Source organism: Amphibalanus amphitrite, unplaced genomic scaffold (assembly GCF_019059575.1).
Source record: "Amphibalanus amphitrite isolate SeventyFive unplaced genomic scaffold, NRLGWU_Aamphi_draft 002097F_arrow, whole genome shotgun sequence".
Classification (NCBI taxonomy): Eukaryota; Metazoa; Arthropoda; class Thecostraca; order Balanomorpha; family Balanidae; genus Amphibalanus; species Amphibalanus amphitrite.
In genome coordinates, this window is record NW_024883590.1 from 20,205 (window position 1) to 41,852 (window position 21,648).

The window sequence follows — 21,648 nt, forward strand, 5'->3', positions numbered from 1 at the left end:
AATACGACAGAGTTCGCAGCGTTCTGCAGAGTCTCAGCTTTTTATGCCTCTGGGAAACACCTAGGGCGAGCGTATCCGGCTACCCCTGGCCAATATCTATTTCACAAAAAAGGAACGTCCAGCCCGTCAGAGGAAGATAGGAATATCGAATTTCTGATTTGTCCTTTTTATCCATGTGTAATGCAATAATGCAAGGGAAAGAGAGAGAGAGAGAGAGAGAGAGAGAGAGAGAGAGAGAGAGAGAGAGAGAGAGAGAGAGAGAGAGAGAGAGAGAGAGAGAGAGAGAGAGAGAGAGAGAGAGAGAGAGAGAGAGAGAGAGAGAGAGAGAGAGAGAGAGAGAAGATAACAGATGGCCTAGTGCTAGCAAACTGACAATTTACAGTCAGTTGTTTGCATTTACCACTGCCCACTAACGACCATTTATAACTTCGTAGAAATACCCCCCTCAGTGCGGGAAAAATACCATTGATATTGTTAACCCGAGCACAGAACCCCTGTCTCGCTCTCATCGACTCTCGCGGAGAAAAGATGTGGAAGGATGAGCAGTGGGCACTTTCCTCAGCCGATGAGCACTGTTACGCCAAAAAAAAAAACCGGCACCTCCAGCCCTTCAGCCATTGGGCAGTCTCGCGCACCGTCATCAGAAGTACATATGCGCTCTCTGGTGTCCTGAACTATGGCCGCAATGCCCCGCAGTGGACCGGGGTCCGACCTCCAGTCACGGATCCGCTCGTATTCAGCTCCGCTCCCGTGACCCGCCGATGCGTGTTATAAAACTCACCCTCCCGAACGGCCATAATGGAAGCCAGGCCGGCAACCGGAAATGCGATAAGCATGTTTGGCTTTCGAGCCGCGAGTGAAATAGCTAGCAAGTTCCGGTACACGTTATAGCTAAAAACAAAACAAGCAGGCCACCAGTTTTCAATGTATTAGGTCTGACATCATGAAATGAGGTCACGTCTAAGGTTTATTTCTGTTAGGTAAGGGGCTTTACTTAGTTAGATGACGAGGGATGGGATTCCAACCACTTGACTAAACTCAGTTATTGTTTCTTACATGACATAGAAACACACTATGTTCTTCTCCCGCAGCACAAAACGAGATAAACAAACGTGAAAAGTCCGCAGTGTGTCAGGCTAGCCAAACCGCTAGCCAAGTGATGCGATTCGTTTTAACCACACCGCCACACATTACATCAGAGTTCACCCGAAACGCTCGGTTTTCACAGCCCAACTTTGGCAAATCCATCCAGCACTAGCAAACACATTCAACACTGACAAACACGGAGAAACGCGATCAATGTTGCTGCATCACTCGCAAACATGCTCGGACGCCCCACGCAATCGTCGCGCGTCGTACCAGTGAGTCCGCCTTCAAAGTGACAGGCTTCTCGGTGCTCTCAGTCGCACTCCGCCGCCGTGATGAGGTTTTTCAGCGCGCCGGATGCCGCCGCCGGCATTGTGCGGTGTCGCGGCGGGTTTCTCTGCGCCCCGCAGGGGGCGGCGACTCCCCGACCACCCTCCCGGGGCCGGTCGACCGGAGCTAACAAGGCACTTAGATCACCCACGGGGCACCGCCCACGGTCGTATGCGCATCTCCCGCACCGGCGAACACGGAACAGCCAGGCACAAAGACCACTTTCAGCCGTACAGGTAACGGAGCACAGTGCTGATGGAAAGAGGCATCCAATGATAAATAAACAAACTCGACGCAGAAATGCGACGCACGCTCATATGCGTCATATTTCCCGCAGCACGCATACACTGTGTACTTATAGAACAGATTCGCCTGACATCGCCTGCGTTCAATGGGTAGGGTTCATCACAAATAAGACCAATTAAGACCCATTCCCTTTGTATCATTATGCGTAGCATGGCAAATTTCCCAGACTTTTCATGCGAGCAGCACGCGCGATCTCACTTCTCCCTGGGTATGGAGCTTAATTGCGTGGTGGAGCTATACTGTCGTCCCTGATGTTATCAGACTAAAAGGCACCCGCATCTCAAAGCCGTCCATCAGGCACGCGGCACAATCACACACAGGCACCTCTGGTGACTGTGTGTATCTCTGCACAGGGGGTGAGTATGGATCTGTCTGCCGATAATCTCATCACATTCACACCACGACCGGTCCAAACCGGCGTCTACCGACTCCTTCCAACACTACCGGTATTGGTGTCCAGTTGACGACTAGGAGGCTAGGCGGCCCCAGACGGGGTGCCGAGCCCGACTAGGGGGCGCAGAATCACGGGGAGAGCGGACGAATCCAGCAGAACAGCTGACCGAGGAGCGAGGGACGCCGACCGTCTTCAAACAACATCTTGAAAAGCTCACTACGCAGCAGCTGGCGTATGGGAAGCTTACCCGGGCAGCAATTTGGACAATGGACAGCTTCTTGCGTAGCAGCTAGCGTAGCTTCCTTGGGCAGCTTCTTGAGCGGCTACCCCGGCAGCAGCTCTGGCAACTTCTTGGGCAGCTACTTGGGCAGCTTGAAAGACCGGACGAAGAGCGCGGCCACAGCCCTGGTGGCATCGCCACCGCAGCGCCGCAGCTCCGCGAACGCCTGGCGACATACGGGACAGTCAGACGACGAAACCACCAGACAGGCTGAGACGGGTAATGAGAGGATGTTAGAGGAGTAAAACTAGGGTGGTGTGGTAATACAGTGAGGCCTCGGACCAACAATTGAAGTCGCAACAACGAATTGTTGACGCAGACAAACGATACACCCCTTATCATTGAACTAATGCAAACAATGGGCAAAATTGTAGGTACTCGAGTTAGTGCAACACAAAACATGCAGCCGACGATCATGAAGTGAGTAGCATATTGTGCTATGTACACCTCAAGTCACATTTACGCTAATATTCTTAAACAAAGCACGATGCTACAAAATTCCTAATCAACATTATCCGAAATCGCCACCTGAACCACAAGAAATACGATAAGAAATAACAGACACACACACCACGTTCGCCACAGTATCACCGTTCTCGGTCTCACGCAGGATAATGCCGCATCGCATAGCCTTACATCTACTCGGTGAGCGTGAAAAGTGCGTGCTCATATTCTGCATTATGGAGCTAGGTAACGTACACCGGCATCAGTCACTTCCACGGCTCGACGCCAATTGACTCGGCGTCGCACAGAGAGAGGGAGACAACAGAACACAAGAGGCTATTTCTTTTTGCCGAGCGACGCAGAGCGTATTTCTTGTCACCGCGTGGGCACGTGAAATTCGAGGTGACAGAGTAAGATAGACAATAAGAGCCTGCGCTGGCTGTTACTGGTTTGCTGGAAGCATACAAACAGACTTGTTACTCCGCACTACATGGTAAGACGACGCTCTCTTGTCGCCAAGAACTACCAACAAAAAGCCCAGGGTATCCATACACTCTGAGTGGTAGTTTTTCCCTTAGCCTTTCCCTCAGTGTGAGCCGAGCTGCATAGCAGCAGGTGTTGCTAATTGCCACCACACGGAGACGCCATGGCAGTGACCCGACCGTAGAAACAGGGAACAGAACACCGCTGCCGGATATTGACCAGCGCGAACTCATTAAACTAGAGAGGACGCCCAGGTATCCCAATTCTGAAAGGGCTGATTAGGTGTGTCAATATAAAACAGGGTTACAGTTAAGAAAGTGGCAGTAGGCTTTGACAGTAGAGCCGAGCGTCGAGTGGTGGCTTTGAGTATTTTCGTATTATAGTTCATTATTCTGTTCACATTGTTTACTTATTCACATGCCCCACCAGCGGCCCTCACAGCACTCTCATCTAACTCACGAGTCTCAACGTTGGAAATAAGACCCTTTTCTGGTCCCAATCGGGTTAAAAAGATTTCGTTCTCCTTTGCAAACTTACCCTCCAGCACCCGAAATATTCTAAATTTTCCGACCCGTCTGCTAATTTTACATAAAAAATGTGTAGTAATAACATCCAGAGTAAGACGATTTATCAGTTGTCACATTTAGTAAGCCAAACATTGGCGCTGTGGTTGGCACTTTTATAAGATGGCCGGTTCACCGGATAGATTTTATTTAAGGGATCAGGACCAAAAACGACAAGTTCAGCACAGCTCACGGCTCACTCACCTCACGCACGACTCTCTCACCACACTAGTAACTCTCTTACCTGACACCTCACTCACGACTCTCTCACTTAACTCACGACTCACTCACCTCGGCTCGGGAGAATCCGGCGCCGATGATCATCTCCACATCTTTCTCGGTGAACGAGTCTGTCGACTGGATGGACAGAACGACCGCCGGGGACGCAGTCTGAGCCGGAGTCTGAGTCTGAACTGGAGTCGGAGTCGGAGTCGGAGCCACCGGAGCGGTAGCCGGAATAGGAGCGGCAGCAGACGCCGAACCTGAGGTAGAAAAAGAACAGTCAATTGCTACACAACGTCGGGCGTGGGACACTGAAAGGCGCATTCACCAGTCGCTAATAGGGAATTCCAGTAATACGGGAAAGTACGGGGAACGTGGAACAAAAGTAGAAACGGATAAGCATGCAGTACAAAGGCACATATGCGATAGCATTTGTACTTTGAACTGGCAACTGGACTGAGGACTGGTAGTGCGGCACAGCAACATGAAATATGGTTTATCCAACGGCCGGGCTGTGGCAAGGCACTGTAAAAACTAATCAGTCGGATGGAAAAGGTTGATAGGTTGCGACAGGTTCCAACTAACGCGTCTGAGGCATATACACAACGATTTTGTTAAATGCTGCTAATAAAAAAATATTCACCATTAGCTGAGGATGACCTACTCCACACGCTTACAGCGAAATACAAACGATTACACTTAATGGACCATGAATATTCTTGGAATGCTGTTAATCAGGTGCAATACAAGATTGGTGTGCCCTTTATGAACACTGTAAGGACTAACATGAAATACATCAAAAAGGTGCTGCTGATGTAGCCGTTATATCTCATTCGCGATGATCCTGAGCATACGTCACAACACCACCCGCACGGGAAAGGCTAAATGATAGCTGGGTGGTCGGTTCCCGACATTGTAAATGCAATTACCGGCTCACAGACACGTGAGATCGCACACAGAGTGATCAACGGGCGGACTGGGGGTTTTGTGTGATTCCGACTCGGCTCATTTTGCTCTGAAGATAGATATCAGAGATACATATAACCAGGTGACAGGCATACGGATCCCGGGCCGTCGAGAACTCAGGTTTCAGGCCTTTGAACAGCTGTGACAGCGGAACTCGCGGGTACAAACCATTTTCGGTAAAGTCCGCGGCCGGTTGCCAGGGCTGCTCAGAGAGGGGACTGGCAGAGGCGGGGGTGAGAGAGAGGGGGGATGGATGAGGCGCGGGTGTCACTCATCACGTGGGATGCTTGAAATGGCCTCAATGTCATTCCCCAGTGTTCCCCACCCTACACGTCCCCGTCTCTCTTCTCCGCTCCCCTCCTCTCTGTCTCTGTCTCTCTCGCTCTATCTTGCTCTCTCTCTCTCTCTCTCTCTCTCTCTCTCTCTCTCTCTCTCTCTCTCTCTCTCTCTCTCTCTCTCTCTCTCTCTCTCTCTCTCTCTCTCTCTCTCTCTCTCTCTCTCTCTCTCTCTCTCTCTCTCTCTCTCTCTCTCTCTCCTCCCCCTCTCACCGTGAGTCCCTCCAGTCACCGGACGGATGACGGCAGACGGCACTCCTGAGGGGGCAGCAGAGGCGGAAGGAGTGGCAGCAGGGGCGGAGGAGGCGGCAGCTGAGCTCTCCCGCATGGCCTGCGCCAGCTCCGCGTCCTCTGCCTCCCGCATCGAGTCGGCTCTGGCCTCCTCCTCTGACCTGGAGAGAACCGATGGTGGAGAGGGTTAGAAGGCAGAGTTTGATGGCAGAGGATCAGACGCGGGGATTGGATGTCAGCTGAGGGTCAGACCCGTGATAGATAGCAGTCAAATGTCAGACACATGATGGGTAAGACGGTAATCGTCAGACGTCAGACTACCGACTACGTGGGCTTGACGGTAGAATCCTATGGGTTAGACGCAGCCCGGTCAGAAGCTAACTCAGCCCGGTTAGGCGTCAGAGAGCAAAGGGTTAGATGAAAGGACAGCAGCGGCACAGCCGGTTCAGGTCACCCCGGTACACTGAGGCAGCCGGACATTCGGCAAGACATTCGCTAACTGGGGCATTCGCCGACTCCAAACATTTACATATGGAGATCTACATATGCACACCGGGAAATACCTACACCCGCCGAGAGCTCCACATGTCGGCAGTTTTGCGTAATATCAACAACGGCGAACGCTTTGTGGGCTTGTGTGGCCACGGCCACCTTACGTAATTTCCCCGTGTGGGAATTTCAACTCGTGCAGAAGACAGGCTGCAATATCCCATTAAAGCATGGAAAACATTACAAGTCCCCTTGCCTCGAACCCGTGTCGTACAACGACTAAAGTTCCGTGCCACCTAACCTACGCAGCTTCTAAAGTACCTGATCGGAGGCGAGTTTCGTAAACTAGGTTATCCTGTTCATAGCATGCCATGGCTCGTTACCCAGATCTGCACGCGAGGGGTACCATTACCTATGCCACTGACAGTAGGCAGGCGTAGCAAACTTTAGCGTGATTGGCATTGCAAATTCCTGCCCCTACGCTAACCACGCTACCCCGCGCTCCAGTAAACGCCTACAGTAAATAAATTACTGCCGGCGGGCAATTATACAAAACCACGGGTCGCAACAGATTATGTCCGATCTCAAAGAATAGGGCCGATCGGCCACAAGGTCGATAATTTCAATCAGCTGCGGTACCGAACAAGACAGTGCCACAAAAGGCAGTCCTGCTCCAGGGGCGACATCTCCAATTAGAGATCTCGTAGAGTAGTGTCACCTGTGATTGGGGTTTGGTACTAAACCGACCAGTGTATTCCAGGCCAGGCCAGGCCTATCCCGACCCGATCCAGACCCAGACCGACCCAGACCAGGCCCGCCCCGACCCTTCCTGACCCGGACAATGCAGCGTACGGTGCGGCTCGCCGCTGGTACCTACCTGTTGGAGAGCCGGGCGCAGGGCGGCAGCTCCGACTCCGGCAGGAACGGCGTGGTGGTGTTGGTGGTGCCGATCCTCAGCACGTTACCCCTCAGGTCGATCACACACTGCCGGTCAGAGTGACGGCGTCACTGAGGGTCACTTTGAGAAGTCTGACTGGGTGTTACAAACAACTGACGAATGAAGTAATCACTGACAGACAAATGAGCGGCATTACATTATACTACAACATCGAGACAGCGTTGGCGGGCCGGACACGCAACAATGTCGGGCGTATTCAGCAGTGAGCACCCAGTCTTCTCTTCATTACCTTACAAAACATAGGTAGGTACGTTCCCGTCCGCTCAAGTAACACACTAGTCTTTCCCATCGCGCACGATCAACCACCCCTACCTGATGTCTCTTCAGCATGTCCAGTCCCAGCAGCATGTCCATGGGCTGCTCCTCCAGGATGGAGAACGACGACGTCAGGAACACATCCTCGATCTGGATCTGACCCATATGCACCCGTCCGAGGATGCGCTGCGTACCGACACCCTTGGCCACGCCGGACCAGCGTGTGTCCACCAGACGCATGATGTGGCACCGCTCTGCGCAGGCTGACGACATCAGGGTGGTCTGCGCGCCTGCAGAGAGGGTTATGGTAAGCCGGGTAATAGAAGAGACGTACGGTGTGAGCACGTCGGTGGCGACGGCGACATCGTTTCGTCGGAGTACCGAAATGGGCTGTAAGGGACTGGGATATACTAGTGGACAAAATGAGATGGTGGGGGAGAATTATCAAAGAGTTACTCCCGAGTCTACGTTAGTTCCGTGTTGCATTTGCTATACCGGATGGCAAAGTTGGCGGTATCCGTCCCACTTTACAATCCTCAGAATGTGAATATCAACGCGATCGTGTCTCTGTCCGCGACTGACCTGAGTCAATGAAGGCCTTCACGGGAAACCCGTTGACCCTGCAGTTGATGTACAGCATCACCACCGTCCCGAAACTCTCCGGATGGTGTTCCATGGCGGCCTCCATATTGGCCTCAATGTTACTCTGGCGGATCTCCTCAGCCATCAGCCGCTGCGCCTCCACGTCGAACGGGTCGGCGGTGAGCATCCGGAGTCGGAGCCGCTCGCGCTCCGAGTGTGCCTCCTGCTGCTCCCGGAGCACGGCCGCGAACTGACCTGTGGAGGGACGGGTGGGGGAGTGTTTGAGAGAGGGAAGGCAGCTGGCAGAGCGAGACGTCTCTTATCACATGGTTCAGAGCGTCAGCATATACGAGCACCTAGTGCCAGCAGCTCGTATTATAGACCGAAAGGATCGTAAATTTTATGGAAATACCGGCCGATCCCACTACCGTTGTTTGTTGTCAATGAGAAATTCGGAGTCTGAGCACGAGTCGGAGTCGGAGTCGATCTTAAAGCTTGAGTCGGGAGTCGAAGTTCACAAAATGACAAAAAAATCAATTGACTCCACAGTCCTGGTAATGGCGATGTGAGCAAGTGACGAGTGCATACGAGTTGTATCTGCACGAGCCATGTCTCTCTCCCGCCCCCGCCGGTCCATCCCGCCTCTTACCGACATCTCCGCTGAGCAGGGCGTCCGAGAGCCGCGGGTTGTTCTGTTTGAGCATAGCCAGCTGGTCGGGATTCGCCAGAAACATGTCCCGGATGAAGGCCGGGTCATCCTCGCGGTTCGGACCCGGCTGACCCGCCCCAGTCGGAGACATTCCCGGTAAACAGATACTCCCGAAGTCAATCTGCGCCACTGGGGGAATGGGGGGCTGGGTGTCATGGACTTACGGTAATGGTGTCACAGAGTAACGATGTCACAGATTAACGGTAACGGTGTCGTGACTCGTCGAACTAAGGTAACGCGGGTGTCACACGCTAACGGTTATGATATCGCGGACTTACGGTAATGATGTCGCGGACTTACGGTAACATGATACAAGGGCAGCAGCCATGTTTGTGGGCGATAACTGTCAGAATAGTGAAATTTGAACCACCTGATGATATGACAACCTATTATCAACAGTAGGCATCCTTACTTGAGTGCCTCTGGGAAAAAACAAACAAACCACAATTACATAGGTCACTTAAATGTCTGAAATAATTGCAAAGTACACATCATATTTTTTAAAGGAGAAAATGGTCTTAACTGCAGTGCTTGACCAGTCCAAATGCTCCCTGCATACTACCCACACTGTACCAGGTGCTACCCACACTGTTCAGCAACAGAGGGCTGCTGTGGCCTGCCCAGAGCTGCTGCACCACTGTGAGGAACAGCAGGCTCTGCCATTGCGGAGTTCACCAGCAGTACGTCATTGTCAGCTATGCCCAGCTGTTTCAGGGTCTGTTTGTCATCTGTGAGCCGGCGGCCAGCATGGACAAGCTGCATCCCCTCCAGCGGAACATTGGCTTCCACCTGGTGAAAGAACATCCTGTAAGACAGAGACTGGCACAGGCAGGGGTGATCATGATGCACCACAGCACATTTATCCATTAGCGTAGCTACATATTTCCTGATAATATGCCAAATGATATGATGACAATTGAGAATATTTCACCAAGACAGAAAAGCACTTTACTGTCACAGTTGAGCTATACATAGGTACCTAGGTACCCTAGGTACCTGTACAAAAGCCTTGAGATTTTCAACTTCCAGGTCTTCACTAACATCCAGCTGAAACAGCTCGCCCGACACAGTAGTGATAGTGAGCCTCATCTTGCCACAAGTTTTCCTTGAAAAAGAAACAATTTAGTTATTTGTTCAAGCAAATTTAATATCATTCTCATGCAACTTGAAATTAAACATCAGCATGGCTCTATTAAACACAAAATGTAGCCATGAGATCAGATGGTGGCAGGTGAAATTCTGGACTTTATTTTCATTCGAATAAACTTAAATGAAATTGCTAGGCACTTTGTTCCTTATTTTGTGTATTTCTCTGATACCTATATATTTATACAGGCATAATAATAAAAAGTGGCGCAGCATGATCAGTGAATGTTGTTGTCAGTTAATTTTTCGTTAAAGAGAAATGTGACGTCAAAATTTTATCAAAAGTTTCGCCTTAAATGATCAAAGAAAAGAGCCTGTAATTCATTTTTGTAAAATATTAGCAATGGATATACCATTAATTAAATTTCTGTGCGTTGCTATAACTAGAAAAGCTATTATGCCTTCGCAATTACTTTCGGGAGACAACAAATATGCGTGCTTGACTTATTTAATGATGACGTCATTTTTCCATCGATATCATTAAAATAAGAGGTTTTTATTTATCCTTAATCACATTACAAATGACCAAGCACAAAAATTAAAGTGAATCGAAGAGAACGACGAGCGTGCCGGTGGGATGAGAGGTATGGGTGTCATCTGCGGTAATTGTGCTTTTACCATTTGTGAGCGGGAGGACATATGTCTCCCAGGAAAAATAAGAGACAACATCAATATCTATCCGTCTTCCTCGTTCACTGTCTTGATCGACAGTCTGAGACCTGTGTAAACTCAGTAAGGCTCGTAAACATTGTCCTTAAACACAGAAACACAAACAATTTGTCCTCCCCGTGGCCTAGTGGATAAGGCATCCGTCTCCTAACTCGGTGGCAGCGAGTTTGCGGCCGGGAAGCTCCACGCCGTTTGACCCGCGTTCCTATATTAAGCCAGCTGGCAACTGGCGAGACAGGGCCACACTAGACCCGGGAGGACCGTGCCGCCATCTACCTGCGGCACGTTAAACTTTCGATCCAAATTGTCACTGGTGAACCAGGCGCGGGCAAGGCAGGGTGGTGGGTCCGTGGTGTCATTCGCAACAAGCACTGCTTAGCGGGGCACCCGGGCCCATAGCCACCCATTTACCCATTCGGACAAAATTTCTAAAAAAAACATGAAAATGTGACTGTCCACATATACACATCCCTTGCTGTCCTGGTCCCCTGGGCCCTGTTCAAGTGACTGCGGCTCCTGCTCTCAAAAGGCAGAGCTTAGCTGGCTGCTAATCGGGCGAGACCAGCATTCGGGCCTCGGGTATTGACTATTGCATAATGCATAGCTCTTCCTGCAGCTCCTGCGGTTGCTCAGGGGCGACTGCAGGGAAACTTCAACATAAATTGCAAGATACCTATAAGAAACAGGTAGATCCGATGTTTGAAAGTAAAGCCCCAGTCACAAATTTGACGCACCTGTGACATTTCCTGACACCCACGTGACTATTGTATTAACTTTTGTGTTTTGCGATGTTTTGACCTTATTTAAAGTACTGAAAGCTCAAAATGAATAATTAATAGCTTATAGCAGGTCACGTGATTGCTACCAGATTATGTGCTCAGTAAGCATCTTTTCAACTTCGATTTTGAACAATTTTTACCTCCTTTGAGGCCAAATGATGGACGGTTTGAGGCACACGATGAAATGCTGAATCTATTGATGCCAAAATTTGTTCGTTTTTTGCATTTTTAGACTAGTATATCCTGGCTCAAACTTTGACCAGTTTGTGTGTAAACCCTATGGTGAAGGGAAAACTTCACGCCCAGCAGACGTCTTTACAGTGCTGCCAAATCGTGTTTGGTGGGGGTCGATAAATTGTGCGGGTGGCACAAAACATGGTAGATCACACTATTTGTTTATGTTGATTTTATGATGCTGTTTTGATGATATCAGCCTTCAGAAACAAACTGGCAAACGCAAATTGGGATAATCAATTCAAGAGCTAAACTGTAACATTTCTACATCCCAAGATTGTGACATTCCATCCCTGATCCTATGTTTTGACATCAATTGACAGTGGCTCATGGCTGCCCCTACCAGCAGCAGATTACAGAATACAGAGCCAGGTCAAGACCTGAGATAATCCCCTCTGCCCTCAAGGATCTCTTGGATTGAATAGAGCAAATGTGACTTAAACCTGGCATCGATTTTGAGGAGTCTGTTGCCCTACCAGTGCAATTAAGTTGTGCTTTATGGAGTGAACCATTAAATGTGTAGAGAATGTTTCAGAAAAAAATACAGAAGAACTTCAAAGAGATACAAAAATATAAATATTGACATGAGAGAACTGATCCTGGACAGATAACCTCAAACCTGCCATTTTCTTTTCTAGATTTGATTTAACTTGGCCTCCAAAAATCTGGTCAACATGCCTGATCATCTGGGAGGGGATATGCGGAAGGTGAAGCATGAGCCTGAGGAAGAAGAAAAGGAGTTCAAAAGTAAGTGTAATGTCCAGTTACATATTCAAAGTCACATTTTTGGTGACATATTTTTATGATTAATGCACTTCCCTGTTTCAAATGAAATAGAAAATGTGTATTAAATGTGTTCTTTATCATTCATACCACTAAAACAGACCATAATCTCAATCACTTCTCAATATTTCTGATCATCAATATCATTTGCTACAAGTTTATCACAATTTGACCAGTGAAAATGCATTTTCCTTGTTTATCTGCCTAACTTGAATGAGAATCGTTAATGGCATTGTGATCCTATTGTTTTGCTTTTCACCATGCTGTTTGTGTCCCTAACCAGTAAGATGCTCTGCTTTCAGCCCTGGATGAAGGTGATATTGCTCTTCTCAAAACATATGTAAGTTGTTTTCCATAGGCATGGGTACTTCGTGTGCTGCACAAAAGATTTAATAGGCTCCATGTTTTTATCATTCATATGTACAAGTGTGCCCATCCTATGCCTAATACCTAGGTATATCAAACTATAGTATGGGTAGCTTATATCTGAAATATGGCCATGTGATCATACAGTTTTATTGATAACATGCTGATCTGTTTTCATCCAGTCATAATATTTGAGATGAAACTATTGCCACATGTTACAATCGCGATTGTCAACGTTGTTTTAACGATCCACGATGTTGAGCTTCATCCACAAATTGTGTTGATACAAATCGAAATTGGTCATTATCTGGCTTTTATTGCAGTTGATGCTGTTTAATCTTTGTCACATCACCATCATTATCCCAACAGGGCCAGGGCCAGTACAGCAAGTCCATCAAACAGATCGAGGAGGACATCACAGCGGTCAGCAAACGGGTCAACGAGCTGACCGGCATCAAGGAGTCGGACACGGGCCTGGCGTCGCCGGCGCTGTGGGACCTGGCCGCCGACAAACAGACCCTCCAGAGCGAGCAGCCGCTCCAGGTCAGCGGCGGGGAGGGGTGAGGGGAACGTGGAGGAGCGGGGAGACAGGGCCGAGGGGGGCGGAGTGCGGGACTGAGAGGGATGACGGTGCTGAGAGGAGCGGGGATAACGGGTGGGATGAAGAAACTGGGCGGGGGAGAGCAGAGACAACGCGAGAGGGAGGCGCGAAGAGTGTCAGTGTATGTTGTGTGTTCTACTCGTGATGTGTTCTGTGTCTGTCTGTGTGCTATGTTGTATCTTTGTGTCGCACATGTGTGCTATGTCTGTCTGCTGTGTCAGTGTGGTGCAAGTGTGTCTCTGTGCGCAATTACCCCTCTTCATAATATCTCCCATCATTACCGACAGGTGGCGCGGTGTACAAAAATCATCAACGCTGACAGTGACGAGCCGCGCTACATTATCAATGTGAAGCAGTTCGCCAAGTTTGTGGTCGACCTGGCCGACTCTGTGGCGCCCACAGATATTGAGGAGGGCATGCGCGTCGGGTAAGGCCGGGCTTATAGAAAGGGGATAGATGGATGGAGAGGGGGATGAGTGGATAGAAGGGGATGGTTAAGTCAATAGATAAGCAGGCTGGTGGAAAGGAGGGGTATGCAGATCAAAGGTGAGTTGAGCAGAGGGTGGGGTAGAGGCGAACGTGGTGGGTAGAGAGGTGGACTGTTGTCTATTTGCCAGAGAGGTAGACAGACAAAGTGGATAGAATGGATGGATGAGAGTTTGGCTAACTTGCCAGGTGTAGGTGGGATCACTGGTATGTTGAGAGTCACAACGTCTTGTGACACAAGCTGATACCATTATTCGCTGCTGTTTAATCACCCTCACACCAATTAACCAACCATTCTTTCTCCCCTCCGCAGAGTGGACCGTAACAAGTATCAGATCCACATCCCGCTGCCGCCCAAGATCGACCCCACCGTCACCATGATGCAGGTCGAGGAGAAGCCGGACGTCACCTATAGTGACGTCGGAGGATGCAAGGAGCAGATCGACAAACTGAGGGAGGTCGTCGAGACGCCGCTGCTGCACGTGAGTTGGGGGCGTTTTAACTTAGTTTCATTAGGTATATGAGTTTATAATGAACTACTGAGTCTTTGTTAAAGGGACTGTCCCACCTTCAAAAAATTGCTTTGATATACTGTTCTTGTGTTGCAAGACATAGATTAGGGGCCCCTGTACACGAAATTGGCAAACATTCGGCCCATAGTTGGCTAATTGTTTAAAAATTCCAATTTAAAGCTTTTGGATCGATTACGTCATATGATTGTTTTTTATCGGGCAAAGTTTTTTTCCTAGCTGCCAAATCGGTGGCACAAAGTTTTGTTACGCTTCTGCCGCGAATAGTACAAACATTGCGCATGAAATCAAAACTCAGGAAATTGGTATTTTAGTAACATGCAAAGTAACACAAACATGCTCAATGTTCATGGAAAGGATTGAAATGAAAATTGGAAAATTGAAGCTTGAACTTTGTCAAGAAGAAGGTCGCAAACTGCAAAGAATATCAACAAGGCTTTATTTATCATTTTTAAAAGATTATAGAATGCTCCCTAAGAAGCAAAAGCAAGATATTGATGTTTGATTATTGATGCTGCCCACAATGTCTTGGGCACATGGATGATGAAAGTGAGCTCAACTTCAATAATCAGACCTAAGAATCACAATGGATATAGCAATGAGCCAGACTGCAAAGTATGGCAATTTTGTCCAGATGTTGTCAGTGCAGACTCCTTCATCTGGTGCGGATTTAAGTGTGGTGCGGTGTGGATTTGGTTTGGTGTGGTGCAGATTTAGTGTAGCGGGGTGCGAAGTGTTCTCTCAGCCCCCTTTGGTGTGAATTTTCTGGCTCAGTTTGCAGGGTTTGTGTAAATTTTGAACTTAGGCCAGTGCTCCTTGGCGACCTGCGAGCCATACTCTGCAGTACTGGCCTGGGCCCATGAGCAAAGTAATATAATACAGTCTGTTCAAGATTCAATATAATAAGTCTGCAAAACACATTCCAGCAATTGTAATTGAAGCAGAATGAATTGTAGTGACCTGCATTTGTATTTTTGTTGTGTCTGTGAAAAATAATAAATATACCTACTTATTGGAAAAATTGTGGCCTTTCAGCACATTTGGCAGAGTTGTGTGACTCTGATGTAGTGGCTCATGTGGAACGCAACGAGCTGCGGAACAAGCTTGAATAGCATTTTGCCTCATGGCTATCTGCCAGAAACATTTCATCTGCATGATTTTATCTACAGGCAAGTCTGGCAAATTTGTGATTAACTGGGGACCTTGTAAGCCTGCATATTAAATTCTAGCCTACCAGCTCAGCCCTATCCTCAGTTTCAGCATTCAGCATGATAACAGTTCTGATCAAGTTCTGATTGTCACCACTGAGACACCAATTTAGTCCTCTGAAATTTTGCCTTTTAATTAAATTATTTGTAAGAGTTTCAAGCTATATTTAGACCAAACATTTCACTCTCAAAGATCTGCGACCTACCCCACTCGTCCAGTAGGATGCCTGGCGCGCAAACAGTCCAGCAGTGAGCTGCCAGCCGGCACGCAGGGCAGCAGCAGGCAGCGGCAGCAACGGCAACTGGTGAACACGTCTTGGACTGCAGCCACGACATAATCTAGGCTAGCGTCTATTCAATTTGTCCATGTACAAGTCCCACAGCTCCTGCCCGAGGTGCCCGAGGTTGCGCAAGTCAGGGAACTGACCACCTCCAGCCCAGGCATGGTTCACTGACTCAAGATATTTCAACTGACCAGTCAGAGTTCATGTTTTGCAACTTTTATCCAAGTTATTTGTAATTGTAATATTCTAAACTGAATTGTAGGCATGACTTCATTTTTCAAGAGCTACAAAGAACACACCTTCCCTGTGCAGCACGTCTATTGTCCTAACATTAGTCACATAGTTGCAAGAAGCGACTTGAATGCGGAACCTGCCTGTTTTGAAGCCCTGTTGTCTGTTGGGTGACACTGCACAGAGGTAAGGATGGGGTGTGATTTTGCTGCTGTTTGTCAGGTTCAATATGTGTGTCAATGATCACAAAGTACTCTAAAGGTTTAAAAAATGCACAGCATGGCCTAACAAAGCACATTACCTAGGTTTTGACAAGTAGCGCAGCGACTGTGGTACAAAGGCCCAGTCCTGGTCCCATGCTCATGTTAGTAGCTGGATCTGCTCCCAGGAAACAAAGGTAAAACACTATTGACAGCTTTAAGATGAAATCTGCAGGAAAACTAAGCCATCTATAAAATCTAACATAAGCTTAAAAGCGCAACAGAGCATTTCTGATTCCACGTGCAGCACTTCCGCTTTCATCCGCAATCAGCAACTCAGTTCAAAGAATGATGCATTACATCACTAAAATTTATTTCAAAATACCTCTGCATGGTGTTTACACAAACAACAGTTCTTTACTAGACATGGTCGACCTCAGGCCACCCACACTTCAGCAAACAGGGTATTATCAATGCTTAACGGCTCAAGGTTAGTCGTCTTGGATGTTCAGAAATAAAAAGGTGAACATTCATTGTCTCTTCCTTATTTGTCACCATCGATCAATAGATTGTGGACTCCTCAGAGCATGTCTTGATTATGGAGTTGAAACAGCAATGAGCAAATCATTTATGACTTTGATACTATGATTAATTTCAGTGAGTTGCACACTTGAACTTGACACCTGCCATTGATAAGTTCATGGCTCTTGCATTCTTCAGTCACAAGTAGGACGGCCTCTTAAATATTTAAATACAAAAATAAAAATACTGCTAGAATTATAAGACTATTAGAATTAGTTTGGCATATCAATTTAATTCTCCACCTCGTGGCGCCGGGCGCTGTTCCAAGAGGCGTTGTTATTTTTCAAGGTTTCAATAAAAAACAAGTCGACAGATACAGAAACTTCGGAAAAGGCGGAAACGTCACAGGTTTTAAGTGCCAATACCAATACATTGTGGCACTTATTTGCACAGATGTCAAAATCAAACACGAATTTATTTGCGATGAAGTAATTGCTGGAGAAACGGTTTTCACGACTCTGATTTTCAAAGAACGCCCATCAAGATGGCTATCTCAACTCAATTCTAATGTTAAGGTGGGACAGTCCCTTTAATGCTGATATGCTAATCGCTAGGACCCCTGATGTAGTGCGTGAGCTGACTATTCAGCCCTCGATGATTGGGGAATATTGGTGAAGGCAAAGTTGGGGCACAGTTCGTGTTGCCTCAGACGTTTTCCAACTTTGCGTGAGTTTTTTTTTAGGAATAAGTTAAATTTTCCGTTGCTTCGTTAGTGCCCTCTATCCTCCTTCGATTACCTATGCAACCTGTTTCGGTAACCATCTCCGAATCTCAAACACTTCCCGTCTACGTACGCCGTCCTGACCCCCACCCTCTGCCCACAGCCGGAGCGTTTCGTGAATCTCGGCATCGAGCCTCCCAAGGGCGTGCTGCTGTTCGGCCCTCCCGGCACGGGTAAGACGCTGTGCGCGCGTGCCGTGGCCAACCGCACCGACGCCTGCTTCATCCGAGTTATCGGATCGGAGCTCGTCCAGAAATACGTCGGAGAGGTGGGTGGAAGATCGCCTAGAGGGGGATGCTAAGGGGAGGGGGTGGATTAGTGGTAGTGAGACTGGATCATTTGAAGACGGTTTTAAGTTGTATTGTGGGGCGTCACATTAGCGTACTGAGAATGGGAATCGGATTACCTACGGAGTTTTTTGATTCATGTTGGTGTCGCTCTTGCGGGCATCCAGTCTTAACCCTATTCCTGGCGGGGGGGGGGCCTCAGGAGCCCCCCCCCTGAGGTTTTTTGGTTATTTCTCCCAAACGCGTTGAGCTAGGAAGCTCAAATTTTCTGACTTTTCCTAAAAGGCTTCTACGCAACATGTCTGAAAATTTTGAGTTGATCTGACCTCAGGTCAGGTCACCAGAGGCGGTTTGGTGACCCTACCTCAGAAAAGTTTGCAATCACGCCAGAGCTAGAGTTTTTGACCGATCAATTTCTTCTCTTCAGGGTTTAGTTAGGGTACCAGTATGTGCAATTTGTATATCTCGGAATTTTGATATCGGTGACCTAAGGTCAGGTCAATTTCGCGACCTCCCCATTATAAGTCAATGGGGGAAAAATCAACTCCCTGTTTTTACCACTAAAACGGGTCGGAATGGCCCCATATACCATACATGACTTCATATACGATCAACCTTCACTACCTTGAGGTCTGTTTTGCTGTTGGGCAGCTGTGAGGTCATGTGACGTCATCAAAGGTCACCAAAGGTTTTTGGCCAATAACTCCGTACAGGAACAAGATACAGACGCGTGGATGGTCTCATTGTGTTCAGCTCGTCAAGACGCATCGAATGATATACATGATGACCTCGAGGTCACGTGACCTGAGGTCAACCTTTGACCTTGACCTTTCGAGGTCAACATATATATCATTCGATGCGGATTGACGAGAGGATCACGATGATGCCCTTAGTTTGTTCCTATCTTGACTAATTCGAAAGTTATTCGAGAAAAACTTTCTCCATATCTAGCGCCGCCATTTTGACTTTTTCGACCCCTGTGACGTCATCTTTGACCTGACCTGAAAATGACCTTAGTAAAAATTGTAGATCTTGGCCGTGCGTATCCGATGCCGTTTACCGCTTGTCGCTATCTTGCTTCGTTCTCGAGATCTCAGGGGGGGGCCGAATCGGCCCCCCCCCCCCCGCCAGTTTTTTGTCCCGGCGGAGCCCGCCAGGAATAGGGTTAAAGCCTGAAGTTAACGCTTTCCAGTTTTTTGAATCCCCATTGCCATGACCTTATTTAACGTTGCTTTTCCGTCTACTCCGATTATTAGGTCAGGTATTGCACTAAATGTGAAATAATCTTCTTTAAAATATGCAAGAAAGATCTATAAATAGCAATCGCTCACCAATTAAGATTGATCGTCATCTAAGATTATAATCGCTCAGTCGCGCTACTGTAATATGCCGCTCCTTTTCCCACAACTTACCCACATTATCGCTCACTCCAGGGCGCGCGAATGGTACGCGAGCTATTCGAAATGGCGCGCACCAAGAAAGCGTGTCTCATCTTCTTCGACGAGATCGACGCAATCGGCGGCGCGCGCTTCGACGACGGCGCTGGAGGTGACAATGAGGTCCAGAGGACAATGCTGGAGCTCATCAACCAGCTGGATGGGTTCGACCCGCGCGGAAATATCAAGGTGAGGGCGCGGGACGGCCGGGATGGGTGCTGGATTATTGTGTACGTGTTGGATTCTTGTCGTCAGAGCCTATCCGGGCTGGGCGAAAAATAACATTTTTAGTCGATGCGCCCTTAAGCCCCAATAAACAAAGAAGCAAGCCTAACCTGGCCTTAAACCACGCAACTCTAAAGGCCCCGCCAAGCAAGCAACTCTACCAAGCCCCGCCCCGCTCTGCGCTCTACTCTCCTGTGCCGTACTGCCGTTACAAAACACTACCACACCCTGACCCCTGGTGACCTTCGTGACCGTCACACCGTGACCCCTGGTGACCTTCGTCACACCGTGACCCCTGGTGACCTTCGTCACACCGTGACCCCTGGTGACCTTCGTCTCACCGTGACCCCTGGTGACCTCCAGGTGCTGATGGCCACCAACCGACCGGACACGCTCGACCCGGCGCTGATGCGTCCCGGCCGGCTCGACAGGAAGGTCGAGTTCGGCCTGCCCGACCTCGAGGGGCGCACGCACATCTTCAAGATCCACGCACGCTCCATGTCGGTGGAGAAGGACATCCGGTACGAGCTGCTGGCGCGGCTGTGCCCCAACAGCACAGGTGGGTGACAGGGGGCGGACGGCGGTATCGGCGGGATGGGACGGGGCGAGAACTACCGTACAGTGACAGTGGGTGGTGGTGGTGCCAAAGGAATGGGCGTTATGTAGCAACTAATGTCTGATGCCTATTGTATTGGCATACGGCCCTCATCTAGCAGGTGGTGGCTAACTCTGTGGCAGATGCCTGAACTGGTCTGGCCGTGACCTGAACCGTTATTCTGCCCAAAAGGTTCGGACTTCTGAGACCTGTCTGCGACAATGGCGTCACTGACCTTGACTGCAGCAGTCTCTGACCTGACCATATGCTGACCTGACCTGATGTACTCACAGCCGCTTATACCTTGTTTATGACCTAACCTGACCTGACCCGCTCTCAGGTGCCGAGATCCGGTCCGTGTGCACAGAGGCCGGCATGTTTGCCATCCGAGCCAGGCGCAAGGTCGCCAGCGAAAAGGATTTCCTGGACGCCGTCAACAAGGTCATCAAGTCGTACGCCAAGTTCAGCTCCACTCCCAAGTACATGACGTACAACTAGGAGTCAGTGGAGCGCCCGATCCCGGCCGCCAGTCCGTGATGGAGGCCACCTTTACATCGTCGTCCTTAAGGCATAACATGCATTCGCTCGATGCTGTCGTTCTCTGCGGATATAATACATATGTTGGATTGGAAACCCGAAACCGTGTTTGTCTGTGTGATGTTAGGGTTTCCATTCAGGCGTCGGCCGGTCGAAGCTCGTGGAGACACCACATCGATAAGATTTTACAATGTCGACAGTTAGTCCGGCGGCGCCATGGCTTAGTTGGTTAAAGCGCCTGTCTAGTAAACAGGAGATCCCGAGTTCGAATCTCGGTGGTGCCTCTTTTCCGTTGCTTTCATTCAGAGTCCAGCCTTTTAGCGATGTGAAGTCGCTTTTCGCTACTCACGTTTCCCAGGCATTCTGGTCTTCTATCACTTTGATGCTTGATGATGTACTGTAACGGCATGGACATTCTTAGAGGCGAGTTTGCAGTTGATCGAGTCATTCTAGCGTCATTCTCACTTGGATGCTTTCTAGTTCAATCTTTCTATCGGAGAACTATCATCGCAAGACAGGAGATTGGCAAGATCAGCAGGTCAGTATCGCGGTCTCAGCTTGAGTATCTAACATTCCGGAAAATAAGCGCCCTGGCTCTTCTTTCTTTGTTCTCCCAAATACGCTTCTCGTCTCCGATCTACATTTGGAGCTTGCGAAGTAATTTAGGCTTCTAGGGAAATGCTAGGGAAAGTAGATGTAGATGTAGATCGGGGTATAGCCTTTGTAACGGCACCCCTTGTTTCTTCACTGTCACTTTAGCCATAAATATGGATGCTACGACTAAGCAGGTTGACTAAGCACTAAGCGTAAACAAAATGAGCGTGCGTGCCTGGAATTTGCTACTAGCGGGGGTTGGACAAAACAAAAATTACAATGAGCGGTCCATTCTTCTTCAGATTTATACGCCTGCATTTGCATTGGCTTGCTTCAAGCTTATTCTCCGCTTTCTTGCTTTCCACATATTGTACAGAATATCTTTTTTAACTTCTATCTCTTCAGGTTCGAACAAAAACTTCCCAATAATCATTGCTTGGTTTTCCTGCATAGGTCTTTGTAGTAAAGTTGCTTTTCTCCTCTCTTCGGTTATCTCTTCATCTGTGCATTCTAGCAAAAAT

The 21,648-nt window shown here is 48.6% G+C and overlaps 2 protein-coding genes and 1 non-coding gene across 9 annotated transcripts; 2 read left to right on the top strand and 1 right to left on the bottom strand.

Annotated features, from left to right (window-relative positions):
- Positions 1 to 912: 912 nt before the first annotated feature.
- Positions 913 to 10,006, bottom strand: LOC122376315 (protein DDI1 homolog 2-like). Of its 4 annotated transcripts, none has more exons than XM_043356125.1 (10): positions 9,953 to 9,985; positions 9,630 to 9,738; positions 9,221 to 9,422; positions 8,574 to 8,762; positions 7,925 to 8,179; positions 7,400 to 7,632; positions 7,007 to 7,113; positions 5,623 to 5,801; positions 4,178 to 4,368; positions 913 to 2,562 (listed from the first exon to the last, which is right to left on the bottom strand). In XM_043356125.1, exons 2-10 carry the CDS (start codon positions 9,720 to 9,722, stop codon positions 2,476 to 2,478), a joined length of 1,536 nt encoding a protein of 511 aa, XP_043212060.1. In that variant the 5' UTR covers positions 9,723 to 9,738; positions 9,953 to 9,985; the 3' UTR covers positions 913 to 2,475. The 4 variants fall into 4 exon arrangements, with proteins under 4 accessions (XP_043212060.1, XP_043212061.1, XP_043212059.1 ...); XM_043356126.1 differs by having other exon boundaries at positions 9,921 to 9,983; XM_043356124.1 differs by having other exon boundaries at positions 9,630 to 10,006.
- On the top strand, positions 10,007 to 20,636 carry LOC122376316 (26S proteasome regulatory subunit 7). Of its 4 annotated transcripts, none has more exons than XM_043356130.1 (10): positions 10,007 to 10,363; positions 12,100 to 12,208; positions 12,547 to 12,584; positions 12,980 to 13,153; positions 13,499 to 13,638; positions 14,011 to 14,179; positions 17,557 to 17,721; positions 19,174 to 19,365; positions 19,765 to 19,960; positions 20,337 to 20,636. In XM_043356130.1, exons 2-10 carry the CDS (start codon positions 12,136 to 12,138, stop codon positions 20,492 to 20,494), a joined length of 1,305 nt encoding a protein of 434 aa, XP_043212065.1. In that variant the 5' UTR covers positions 10,007 to 10,363; positions 12,100 to 12,135; the 3' UTR covers positions 20,495 to 20,636. The 4 variants fall into 4 exon arrangements, with proteins under 4 accessions (XP_043212065.1, XP_043212063.1, XP_043212066.1 ...); XM_043356128.1 differs by having other exon boundaries at positions 10,325 to 10,363; positions 11,997 to 12,208; XM_043356131.1 differs by having other exon boundaries at positions 10,351 to 10,381.
- A 107-nt stretch (positions 20,637 to 20,743) lies between these two features.
- On the top strand, positions 20,744 to 20,817 carry Trnat-agu. The gene has a single exon. It is a non-coding gene; the product is annotated as a tRNA-Thr (tRNA).
- Positions 20,818 to 21,648: the final 831 nt, after the last annotated feature.

Excerpts from the sequence above, each read along its gene's own strand:
- LOC122376315 (XM_043356124.1), bottom strand. The coding sequence starts at position 9,722 with ATGAGGCTCACTATCACTACTGTGTCGGGCGAGCTGTTTCAGCTGGAT. Across the intron at positions 9,423-9,629 it reads ATCTCAAGGCTTTTGTACAG|GTGGAAGCCAATGTTCCGCT; the intron begins GTACCTAGGGTA and ends TTCTTTCACCAG. Across the intron at positions 2,563-4,177 it reads CCGGATTCTCCCGAGCCGAG|GCGTTCGCGGAGCTGCGGCG; the intron begins GTGAGTGAGTCG and ends GTATGTCGCCAG.
- LOC122376316 (XM_043356130.1), top strand. The coding sequence starts at position 12,136 with ATGCCTGATCATCTGGGAGGGGATATGCGGAAGGTGAAGCATGAGCCT. Across the intron at positions 19,366-19,764 it reads ACCCGCGCGGAAATATCAAG|GTGCTGATGGCCACCAACCG; the intron begins GTGAGGGCGCGG and ends GGTGACCTCCAG. Across the intron at positions 19,961-20,336 it reads GCTGTGCCCCAACAGCACAG|GTGCCGAGATCCGGTCCGTG; the intron begins GTGGGTGACAGG and ends ACCCGCTCTCAG.